This window comes from Salvelinus fontinalis, chromosome 18 (genome assembly GCF_029448725.1).
Source record: "Salvelinus fontinalis isolate EN_2023a chromosome 18, ASM2944872v1, whole genome shotgun sequence".
NCBI classification, from domain to species: Eukaryota; Metazoa; Chordata; class Actinopteri; order Salmoniformes; family Salmonidae; genus Salvelinus; species Salvelinus fontinalis.
Genome location: NC_074682.1, coordinates 19065904 through 19078770, shown reverse-complemented (window position 1 = coordinate 19078770; position 12867 = coordinate 19065904). Strand labels below are relative to the sequence as shown.

At 41.5% G+C, this 12867-nt stretch overlaps 1 protein-coding gene across 1 annotated transcript in view; it reads right to left on the bottom strand.

Annotated features, from left to right (window-relative positions):
• LOC129815114 (A disintegrin and metalloproteinase with thrombospondin motifs 9-like) overlaps window positions 1-12181 on the bottom strand; it is a 67346-nt gene extending 55165 nt beyond the window's left edge. The window contains exons 1-10 of the mRNA XM_055868491.1: window positions 11823-12181; window positions 11149-11540; window positions 5716-5878; window positions 3136-3446; window positions 2512-2595; window positions 2294-2418; window positions 1874-1914; window positions 1606-1711; window positions 725-871; window positions 101-242 (exon numbers count right to left, since the gene is read on the bottom strand). Coding sequence (XP_055724466.1) covers window positions 101-242; window positions 725-871; window positions 1606-1711; window positions 1874-1914; window positions 2294-2418; window positions 2512-2595; window positions 3136-3446; window positions 5716-5878; window positions 11149-11540; window positions 11823-11922 — 1611 coding nt within the window. The 5' untranslated portion in view covers window positions 11923-12181. The remainder of the gene's footprint in view (window positions 1-100; window positions 243-724; window positions 872-1605; window positions 1712-1873; window positions 1915-2293; window positions 2419-2511; window positions 2596-3135; window positions 3447-5715; window positions 5879-11148; window positions 11541-11822) is intronic.
• Window positions 12182-12867: the final 686 nt, after the last annotated feature.

Genomic DNA, 12867 nt, shown 5'->3' with positions numbered 1-12867 from the left:
TAAGGTGACTCTAGTATAGAATGTCTAGAACCATAGACTATAATAATGTAGGACTAGACAGTGAACTGTCATTTGAATACTGTGTGATCCATTCTCTTACCATATATGGGCACACCTGTGTCCCCGGCCCAAATATCAATTCACATTGTTTATTGACATTGTATATCCGTCCAGGCAGCTGCTGCGACAGACTGTATGGCCTAGAAATGGGCTCATCAAGTAAGCACTCGCCATACCCTGTGCTATTAAGAAATAAAAATAAAATGACTTAAAGAAAAAAGGAAAAAAAACAAAGACACAAACAGACAGGAAACACACTCAGTACAGAGGGAGAGGTAGTATCCTGTAAATAACAGAACCCCTACTGTACCTACTACAAGGCTATTGCTATGAAAACACACTCAGTACAGAGGGAGAGGTAGTATCCTGTAAATAACAGAACCCCTACTGTACCTACTACAAGGCTATTGCTATGAAAACAAGAGCTGGAACTCTATTCAATCAAAAACTATATACAAAAGTAATAAACATTCCAAATATACAGTAACAACGCAGAAGTCATGTTGTTTTCCTTTAACCCAGAGATGTCCAGATACCAGTTTCGATTGAATAGCTGACTGGTCATTTAACCCTTACTGCTGTGTGGTGCTACTAACGTTAACGACAATAACACTTTCCATAATGACATGTATGTCTAAAATAGAAAACAATGGCCGTTACATACTCAAGGAACTCTGTGATGTATTTCCTGCTACACTTGGACCACATCCAGGGGTTAGTGTAGTAGTTGAGTGTGGGCGCCATCACATGCTGCTGTATTTTAACCCCCTCCTCTTTGCACTTGTTGCTGTCATCATGGGGCATGTTGAATCTGCCAGGAGGCCAAACCACAAGTGAGAACATATATTCACCACAACACACAGGTCTAACCCACCATCAATAGACCTACATGTTAGGCTGATTGCTAAACTAAGCACTAAAGGACCAGTTTTGGGAGATTTGTTTGACTGTGGTAAATAAAGCATCATCCTTTAAGCAGCAGACTGGTAACACACAGGGTTAAATGACTGGGCAGGCTGGGGTTAACATTAGTAGCAGGTCTGTGCAGGGGCCAGTGTCTGGTAGAGTAGGGTCACAGGGGATAGGTATTATATAGTATGGTACCTCTTTCCTATGGTACTGTACTGTAGCGTATGGTACCTCTCTACGGTACAGTATGACAGGTAGGTACTGTATTCCACCAAGCTTTGTCGCTAAGCAGACTTGACACCGCTTGATGCCAATAAGAATGGAATTCAACAATCCCACCTTTTGTGTGTGTTGCAAAAAAATATTATTTGACTAAGACACGAGGGTTGTTAAAGTCTGTAACAGTCTCCAATGTAGCGGCCTGGGGTTGTATTGCCAAGCTGGATGAAGGCTGGCTGGTGCATGCTGACTTGGGACGTTGCACATGCAGACTTAGGTCTTGAAGCTTGGAGACATTTTAAGAGGAAAACCAGGGCCACATAAGACACCTGTCTGAGATTGCATGACACACAAATACAGCTTTAAAATTGTAATGACATGAAATCAATCAAAGAATAAACAGCATGCCGTACTCACACATGGCCCAGTTCATGGGCGATAGTGAACGCAGTGCTGAGTCCATTGTCCTCACTAATACTGCAGCTTCTGTATGGATCACACACAGTGCCCAGCTCTGCAAGCCCTGCAAACCAAGAGTATCACCATTATCATCATCATCATTATATTGTCATCAGCACTATCAAAAGCAGAATCATTAGAAGTACATCAATATGGTTGTGAAACTGTCATCAATCAAACGTTATGTTGTACAGTCTATTGCATGTGTCCTTAGAGGTCCTCTTACCTAAAGTGTCACACTTGTCCCGCGCTCGGCAGATGTCCTGCCTGTGAAGATCACACAGATGGAAGTTATGTCACTGGTTTCACACCCCAGAACTGTGATACCAGAGATGCCCTATGTCAACTAGTGTACTCGTTTGTATCAACAAAAGACAACATATTGCAGGCGAATTCATGGGGTACCCCCAACCAGGGCTCGAAACTAGGCCCAGCGACTGTCAACACAACACTTTAGCCGTTACACCAAGAGATGGTGATGAGAATGTTGTGTCGTGATAACAGTGACAGTGTACCTGGTGATGAGAATGGCTGTGTCGTGGTAACAGTGACAGTGTACCTGGTGATGAGAATGTTGTGTCGTGATAACAGTGACAGTGTACCTGGTGATGAGAATGGCTGTGTCGTGGTAACAGTGACAGTGTACCTGGTGATGAGAATGGCTGTGTCGTGGTGGGAGTGATGATTCTCATCTTGGTGATTTTGCCTCTGTTGCCAGATACAGAAGTTCTTTAAAGTGGTCTGTGCATTGAAGGAAATGGTTGGGCCATCCTACAGCAGAGAGTAAAAGGAAGATGTTTACAGTACTGTGATGTGCTGCTGGAACTGATGAATGACTGCAGTGCTTTAGAGCTGTGATCTCACCAGCTCATTGTTGATTATGACTAACTTCACAATCACAACGTTAATCAGATTTCCGATGCTGGGATCCTTGTAGATGGAAGACACCTGAAGGGAAAGATTATAGACACTGTTTTTTTATCAATACATTTCAGTCTCCAGAATACATAAACCCCTTAGGAGTCTACGCAATCAGTGGTTCAGATATTCTAAATCAACATGCAGTTTTAAGGGAAGAAAAACCTGGACTCATAGTCCTATTTGAGAGGTTGATTATGGCTGCAGTCAGATCTTGTAGAGAATGCAGACGGCCAGGATCAAAATAAAGGCTAGTTTAGCTACCCCGTAGGCGCTGAGCCACAAACGCCGGAAGAAGCATTTATTGAAGTGGACAGGAGGATGCCATCTATGCAACATACCTGAGATTATTTTTACACATTCATCAAAGCTCTCAGACAGATCCACCTCATGCTGCCCCTCTCCTGACCGTTTGAACATTTTGTTTACTCCTTCCCTGGGCTGCCCTTTCTCTCTGAGCCCTCTGCCTGCCTGCCAATGTCCCGGGACAGAAAATAAGATATCCCGCCTCCCCTACAATCAAAGAAGCTGACTGGCTCGCTTACGGTCGCTTAACTGAGCAGAACTTACGATAGACATTAATGTGAGTATGTAGTGCTGAAGGTTGCTCCCGTGATGTTCCACCATCTTGCTATCTGCCACCACCATGACTTCTACAAAGCGGGGATAGGAGAGGAAGCGCTTTGATCTCCTGTGAGGTCCTGAGTCGCCGCTGCTGTCATTAGCCGGCCGTCTGCCGCTCTCTCTCTCTTTTCTGGAGAAGGGATCGGCAGTCAGGCCTGCAGACAGGCTGTCCAGGTCGTCCAGCATGCTGCTGCTACTGCTGGACAGCGGACGTCTCTTCACCTTGTCGCTGTTCCTCTTGTGTCTGTCTTTATGTCCTGGAAAAGAGATGGTCCAATGAATATAATACACACAATATGAACCACAAGCTTATACTGCAAGCTGGGATCACAGGCTATTGAATTTATCATACAATCCACTCTCACTCGCTTCCTTGAAAGCCCTGTTTTTACTACTAGAGAATGCTTGTGAATGCTTCCAAAGTAAATATGCTGCTGCACTTCTTTAAATATTATTGCTGAAGGAATGAGTCAAAATGAATGAGTTGAGGTCCAAGGGCCTGGAGAGAGAAGGAGTGAAGAGGAGAAGAGAGGGGGGGGTGGGGGGAGGGTTCACTTTAGGTAAGCCTGGCACTCTGCCACACACCAAAGATGGAGCAAAGCCCCAACATATTAAGGAGGAGTGTCATGGACTGGATGCCAGACTACAATGACTTTTTGTTTTTCAGGGGTTGGAGGGTGACTTCTGAGTCGGATTTTAATCTTGAGATGACCACTAACTCAATGGAGTAGCACCAGTACCTCTTCACTCTTGTTTTCTTAGAAGATCACTAAATCTACACCAATTGCAATGCAACACCAGTCATAGAAAAATGACTCTGTCTCCAGCACAACGGTTGAACTGTTTCTGTTCACCATGATTCTTATCAGAATTTAACATATTCCTTTATTGAAAATCCAGAGCTACAAAGGGCCTTTGTAAAAGCCAACACAATGTCTTATATTCATCCCCACTGGTTAAAAAACATACTCAAATGTATTTCTAAGACTTGATATTCATTTTACAGGTCATACAATCTGAAATGTAACACACACAAGCAAACACACACTCAGGGGGTTCTCAGGACCGAGGAGTTATCAAACACCACTTTCCTCTCACAGGAACCCAAACACTCATCCTCAGCTCCTAATCATCACAATCATACACGTCCCTGCCATTTCAACTTCAAATCCTTTGCTGTACACACTACACACACACACACACACACACACACACACACACACACACACACACACACACACAAAGCCCCCCCCCCCCCCCCCCCCCCCCCACACACACACACACACACACACACAAAGGCCCTTCCCAGATGTGAAGAAAAACAATTATGTGCAGTGACATGTCTTGCGTTTTACTCAAATCAATATCATTCAGCTTTATTTTCATAGTAATGAATAGTTAAATGTTTGAAGTTGGCATCACTATCATACAATACAATATACACAGTGTCTTCATGGTACTGGGCCCATCGTGTTTTCTTACCAAAGGACCACAGGAAGTGCCAGAGTCAACAGGAACTTGTGGCAATAAACTGAGATTTGGCGATACTAGGAAGAACTTCCAAAATTATTTTCCTGTGCCTGAGCTGAAAAAGCATCTAGTTACAGTAGAACTTGCTTGGGAAATTAGAGGTGAGATGCATCCATATCCTGCCCCTTTCTCTTGGAAACATGAATAACCTCTGACCTTTTGCCCATAATGCATTGTAGTGGGCATTCCATCTGGATACCACTCTCTGCAATCAGTTGTTCATGTGAGGTTGCTGTGCCACAATTTGTTTGACTAAATGATGGTGGGATCATATGAGTGAATCCATACAGTTACGCTGTCTATCAGATATGTCAGTCACTGAAGAACCACTCATAATCTGTTATACTCTATCTGTCTTACAACAAAAATGTACAACTTTCAAATAGTTCTTACTGTTTTTTATGAGCCAAATTACGCCACTGCTTCACATCAAAGTCTAAACATGACATCACAGTAGTGTGGTTATGCCTGTAATAGTAAAATTACTATAAATTGACTAAGTTCCTAATGCAAATCATATACTGAAGTTTTAGGATATAATACTGTATAGGACAGACAATGATTATCCTTCCTTGCTTATGTCTGTTGGAACTCGTTAAAGGCCGGGTAACGAGGGGGGGTTTATCAGGGAGGCTGAGACACACACACATACTAACACACACACACATTTGTTTCCACACGTCGCAGCTCTCACAGGGAATCCCATTCTCTCTCCTCTCAGAGCCATCAGAGTGCAGGAGCACCAAGAGGAAGACACCAGGTGAAAGTCTGTCAGTTGACTCAATGGAACTGACTCAGCTAGTTGTAGCGCTCTCTCTCTTTTTCTCACTCTATCTATCTATCTATCTATGTGTGTGTGTGTGTGTGTGTGTGTGTGTGTGTGTGTGTGTGTGTGTGTGTGCGCGCATCCAAAATCCTCCTGAGAAACTCTATAACACACCAAAAACACTCACCGAACATGTCCATTGCACCTCTACTCTTATAATTTCAATGTACCTGATGTGTCACAAGCAGTGTCCTCCACGGCTGCCTCATTCACAGAGGCTTTCTTTCTGTACACAATATGAGGTTTGGTGTGTTCTTCTTCATAGAGTTCTCCATTGTAGCTGTGAAGGGGCTCCACAAAATATTCCCCTTCCGGTGACCTGAAAGTGCCAAGCTGAGGGGGAGAAAAAAGGAGGAATCAGAATGGTTTGAAATAAGTGCAGTAACATTGGAGCGTACTGCATGGACACACTCCACAGAGGAGTGGAAATGGTCCTTGTCAGAGCCCCCACTGGCTTTGATTCACAGCTATTCATTTTATGATGATGTGGTGAAATACATGTATTTGCATGCATATTAGTAAAATGGTCCCTGAAAAAGAGAGGAAAAAGTAGAAGAATGAGGCCTATGATGCCTATCAGAAAACAATGTGAGTCTTATTGTTTGTTTCTTGGCACAGTTTGCAGACTCGATGGAAGCCTTGTTACATTTCATAAAGCACAGGCAGTGCTACTAGTTAACTTGGAGGTCAAAGACACACCAGACATGTGAAGTGGCAAACTAGGCAACGTGGAAACAGCACTTATTTCTAATCTAGATTGAATTAGACAATGCTGCACTGCGCAATGCTACAGACCAATAGGGTGGCCCACAGTAAGCCTAATAAATAACATATTTCATTGTTTATGTATGATGAAAAGACTGAAACCACCTCAAAGTAGTGAAAAGGGAATCTCACAAATATAATTTAGGTCTGCTGTATGCAAAATGTAATGACTATTGGGAACATTCACAATTGTGTTCAAATGCACACAAGATATAATGACAACACCAACTATTGATTTAGGTGTGGTAGCCACTCGTAATATTATGGAGGATGACTCATCTAATATTAAAATGCAAAGTGGAATTGAAATGAAAAACAAAAAATTCTCAGCCTCATGGCAAAATGTGTAGAATAGCATGTGACTAGCTATAGAACTGCACAGGTCCCCATGGCAAAGTGCAGGAAGTTCGTTTTTTTTTGGGGGGGGGGGGGGGGGCAGCAACATTTTGTGCTACCATGAGTGAGAGTGTCATTCCAGTTTATCTAATGTGTTGTGTTATGCCAATACATGTTATAATTGACTATGGCCAGTGACAGTGTCTTGTGAAAGACTTCTGTATGGCCGTGTGCCAATTGAGAACAGTTGACTAAATCAATGAATTGTTTCTCAATTCTCTTCTCAGATACCACCAGCTCTACCAGAGGTGGCTCACTTTATTCAACTTGTCAATTAGCACAATAATAACACCTATGGAATTTTAACAGTATAATATGGCTGACCAGAATAAAGAACCCTGTATGGTTCTTCAAAAGGATTTCCAAAGAACCTTCAGATTCAGAAAGGTTCTTTATAGAACCATTCTCCATAAAGGTTATATAAAGAACCAGAAAAAAATGGTTCTATATAGCCCCAAACAGTGTTGTAACCATAGCGGAACCTTTTTTTGGTGCTATATAGAACCTTTTTTAATGGCACCATAACGGTTCCATTTAGAACCTTATGAGCATGTTTCTTTATTGAATCTTCAACAAAAGGTTCTATATAGACCAAAAAAGGTTCCGCTATGGTTACAACCCAAATAACCCCTATCTGGTACTATTTAGAACAATAATTTTTTTGTGTGCTAAATTTGTATAATAGCTCATCTCATGCTATTCTACACATTTAGCATTTATTTAAGCTAATTAAAGCTAAAATAGAGGTGTGTTGACTAGGCTTGGGCGGTATACGATATATACCGTTTGCCGGGGTATTTGGAAATAGCCATGGGATGTTTTTTTTAGTACCGTCAATACCATTGAAACAATTTCTTTGAAGTCTTTTTTTATTATTATTTGAATACTTGTAGATAATTTTGAAGTAAATACCTGCAGTCTTGTGCAATATGTTAGGAGATAAAGAAGATTGCATCCTTAATTTCACCTGCCACGTAATTTTTCATTATGAAGTTTACCGGTAGTACCCAGTCACGTGGTGTTTGTTTACAAGCACACAACGATGCGAAACCAAAGCCTTGTGAGTCACTCACTGTTGTGCAGCACGTGCCAGGTGATCTAGTTACAGTATGGAATTCACAACTAAATGTTGGATAAAGTTGTGTGTGTCAACTGTAGGGGTGCTCATGTTACTGGAGATCGGGATTGTCCGGTGCGAGAAAGGCAGGTTGAGGTGGCAAGAGTCAGAGTAGTGCAGAAAGTGTCATATGCTGAGGCATTGAAGAAAGTAGAGAAGGATGGGTTAAGGGTGAGGGATACTGAAAGGTGTGACATATGCTTCAGTAAGGTTGGCTTCTTAGCGTTCATAGCAATGGTTATTAACTGTACTGCAGAAATGGAACGTAAATCACAGAAAATATATGTTGTAGTGGCAGCTGCAGAAAAGTACAACATTTGACTTCAGAAGAGTTGCAGGGTGTGTTGAGTGGTGGTGTCTCGTCCTCCCAGGCTGTTGGCATGGTGCAGGAGCAGATAGGGTCAGAGTAGTAGAATGGGGTAGTGGGTTTTTAAATGAGTGGAGGGTTAGTTGGCATGGTGCAGGAGCAGATAGGGTCAGAGTAGTAGAATGGGGTAGTGGGTTTTTAAATGAGTGGAGGGTTAGTTGGCATGGTGCAGGAGCAGATAGGGTCAGAGTAGTAGAATGGGGTAGTGGGTTTTTAAATGAGTGGAGGGTTAGTTGGAAGGTTGTCTATTTTCCCCTTTTTCCATTTTGGATCACAAGGTATAATGGATTCATACTATAGTCCAGTTGGGTGCGGTATTGCAACATATTGGATGCCAACTGCCATTAAACCCCACCGAAGAAGAAGACAACTAAATGTTTGCCAGCTAGACATCTTAAAACTATTCCAAATGAAATTTTATTTGTCACATGCGCCAAATACAACAGGTGTAGACCTTACCGTGAAATTCTTACTACAAGGCCTTAACCAACAATGCAGTTCAAGAAATAGAGTTAAGAAAATATTCACTAAATAAAAGAAAGTATTTTTTCAAATTAAAAGTAACACAATAAAATAACAATAACAAGGCTATATACAGGGGGTGCCGGTACCGAGTCAATGTGCAGGGGTACCTCCTAAAATGTGCTAAATGCTCTGCAGTTGTACATTTGGTTTAATAATTTAGTAGCTCGTTAGCTATATGGCTAAGTGGTAAGCTTCTTCCAAAATCAAGCTTCATTGGCCGGTAACAACAGGGAATCCCGTCATGGATCAAGAACCTTGCTGTCTAATATTGTTTTGTACAAGCAGAAAACTGAGTAGCATTTTTGAGTTACTTGTATAACTTTATGAGCTGGGATGTCTGTCCTGAAAATAGTTTAGGTCAGAGACTGTATAAAAATGTTAGCAATACACTCGTTAGCATTTAGAGTTCTCAATGGTATTCAACATGTACTTGTTAGCATTGCTAACCTTCAGATTACAAAGGTTTAGTGAGGTTTGAAAACAGCTCCCTTTGTGTGTAGTACCGGTATAACCGAAAATCCCGGTATGGCACCAGGTCAGTATGAAGAGATGACAATTGGAATATCGCCCAAGCCTAGTGTTGACTGTGATAAAGGCACTGAATGATGAGCTGTCTTTTTTGCTAAATGAACAAATTAAGTAGGCAGTGGCATGGCGAGAGCTTGGGACTATAAGGTTCTATCTGCATTTCATGTCCAAATTGAGTCATTGACGTAGCCTTGTTCAGTTCAATGTTCTTCCTATATAGTAATCTAAATACCTCAATTCATGTTGTTAAGTTCAAAAGAATGCAAAATAAAAATAGCTGACACCAATCAAACCAATTAGAGTTCGGAGCTGTAGCCCTTTGCTGCAGTCATTGACCAAAAGCACCCTGTTTGTCCTCATGGGTAGAATGTTATAAACATTTCATCATTAATCAATTAAAATACATTTAAAAAATGACAAATCCAGTGTTATAACTATGTCAAATAGTTTTGTTATATTTCAGTCGTCTGTGATGTAAATAAAGTGTAATATTGGGATGCAAACTCAAAATTGAATAATGTCAACTCTATATCTGACATGGGTACAGGTGTCTTCATTTTGTTAAGCCCATAACCATGTGTGTGCGGTGTACACTTTTGTATAGTAGATTTGTTTAAGAATACCAATAATCACTCTGTGTGACCTTGATTTATCCCACTGCAGTAAAAGGTTGAAGACAATTACCTCAGAATAATATTTTTGCAGATTGAACCTTATAGTCCCAAGCTCTCATGTTGGTGCTTATAGCCATTGAAGCACAGTGGCATATGCCTCAATGCAGTCATATTGGTGGCTTATTGGGGTTGTGGCTTTCAGTTAGTTCTTCTGGCAACCCATCCCATGAGAGTGAATGTAATTCCAGTTAATCTGTTCTGTTATATTTAATCAAATCTGACTAACCCAGTGCAACGCTTGCTATGAATTACAGTACAGAATTACAGTATATCTGATGGTGTTTGCATGTTTAGGTAAAAAGACAAATAATGTCCCGTTTGGAACACTGACAAGTAAAGAGCATTAAAAAAACAATGTTTTTTTCTCAATCTGATTGGGTGGGCCTGGCTCCCTGAGTGGATATAATTCATCATGTATCAGTGGTCATATACCTGCTTCCAACTGTTTCCCTGTGAATAGGTCCAGAGCAAGTAACAGTCTTTAGATGTATATGAATGAATAGCCTATACATACGTGAATCATTGTAACTTTCTAATAGTGCATTTTATTGTCTTGGACCACACCAATAGACCAACATTAACTTATTTTAATGTCAACTGACCTCCAAGCCTACAAGGCTTATGGTGCAGGCAAATCCCATTTGTTTCATTTGTGATGACCTCAATAATATTCACATTGGGAATTTAACTGTTATTATTACAATCTATAAGAATCCCTAGTGAATTTCAACTCAACACAACTTCATGCATGCATGGGGATTATGTTCCTGTCTGAGACTCAATCGCGATGACGTCAGCACCACTGGCGCTCCCTCTGCACTGATGTGCGTAACGTAGAACGTCACCGGTTACCGGAGAAGCGTACATGACACTGCATGCAGAGTATGATGGCTGAAGTTGAGGAGCAGAATGGGACTACTAGGCTCAAAGTTATTTATGTGAGCAGCTCATTTACATGTGAAATGGTCAGGGATAAAAGAGTTAACATAAATGGCATTATCTCACTAACAGTCAAACCACTTTTAAGTTGAACACAAACGCACAAGGCTGGAAAAGCGCGTTTTGTGCAGAGGTAGAAATACACTCCAGGGTAAGGTTCCCCTTATGTTCTCATGTTGTCATAGTATTACAGTTTCATATCTAGTCAGATAACAGGTGCGCCTATCATAGTGCAGAGAAACATTGTATCACACTATATCAAGGGAGGGCTACTCAAAGTGCTTGGACTCACCAATCCAGAGCAGAGACTGATGACTGCGGTGTTCTCCGTTTGAGCATTCACATGTCCTTTATAGAAGCAGTGTTGATACTCCGTATCCTCCTCCGTCTCCTCCGGGGTGAAATCCGTTATGTTAACTATAGGTGCTCCAAGTACTGTCACAGTGTATAGCGGAGCGATAAATCCTGACTCGAGTGTCAGGTTGAGGTGATAGTTCTGTCCAAACGCAGATATTTTGTAATGGATTGAAGGCAAGGCCCATTGATCAGAGGAGTTGCCTGGGCTATCCTCCACACTACGCTTTTTCCTTTTGAAGTGCACGCTCGTGGGAAAGTTGTCACCGGCTTCATTCACTCGCTCCGGAGTTACAATCTCATATGCGCCAAGCTGCTCGGAAATTTTAGCTGGAGAAGAAACCCATGGTATAACGTGTATAGAATTAGCAATGTTAATTGGCTAATAATAGGCTTATAATAACAATAACAACAATAATAATGTTATTTGAGTTAATTACGTTTGCCTCTGTGAAATGAAGTCATTCAAGAAACATAAGACCATTATAAATGCATTCCAAGTCATGTGCTTTGCTGATTCGGAAAAAAGTCATTCATTCTCTGTCTGCCGGTTAGCCTACAACATAACACATCACAGGGTCATTTTTTTTGTGTCAAGTCGAAATACGTTACCTTTTCTTGAACTCAATAGCGATCTCCCCGTGGATGACACTACATTCAAAAAGTCAGGGAGAAATAGCAAAAACCCTAGTCCCCAAAACAGCATATGCATGATTGTCCACGTTAAGTAGAGAGCGCCACCCCGAATATAGTATTCCTCCTTCACTGCCGGTGCTCCGGTCACTCGGGCTTACCACCGTATTCAAACTTTCAAGTGCGCGCCACATCCAAATCGATTATCCTTGACTCTTCGGTGGGGGGTTTCTCACCGGTTACGTGCGTTGGGTCGTGAACGGTTCGCAGATACCCTGGCGAACATGCTTACTGCAGAGAGAAGGGTCGGAGAGACAACTGTGGTGGGCTACACTGCACACACCACAGACTGCTGATGTGGGGGGCGGGATTAGTGAAAGGTACATTACTGGAGCACGCCCTTTTAAACAAGCCACTCCCGTTTCTGTGACATACATACAGAATTCACTTAGGCCTACAGTATGATTGTGGTATCACTGAAATTACTTGAGTTAAACATCTTCAATAATGATTGCTGGCAGTGGTGGAGATGTTCTTTAACTGTAAACCATGAATCAAATCAAATCATATTTTATTTGTCACATACACATGGTTAGCAGATGTTAATGCGAGTGTAGCGAAATGCTTGTGCTTCTAGTTCTGACAATGCAGTAATAACCAATGAGTAATCTAACCTAACAAGGAAGTACAGCTTGATAAACCATGAGACATTGAATCATTTGATGTATAAAGTCATTATAAAGGCATCGCTTACTGTTTACTGATGGCTTTGTTAGGATACATCTTCCTCCTGACATTAGCCTACATGCTCTCCTTTGTATAGACACTGAGATCTAAGGGTTCTACTCCACATCTAGCCTTCTACTGAATCTACCTCATTCACTGTGTCTTTACAAATTAAGATTTGCTGGGATCATTACATTTAGAATTGAAAGTCATTGAGTTCCTCTAAATGTCTCCTCTCAACTTACCTGGAAGGCTCTGTCAGCTCAGCTCTGTCAGCTTAGGACATGAAGAAATACGT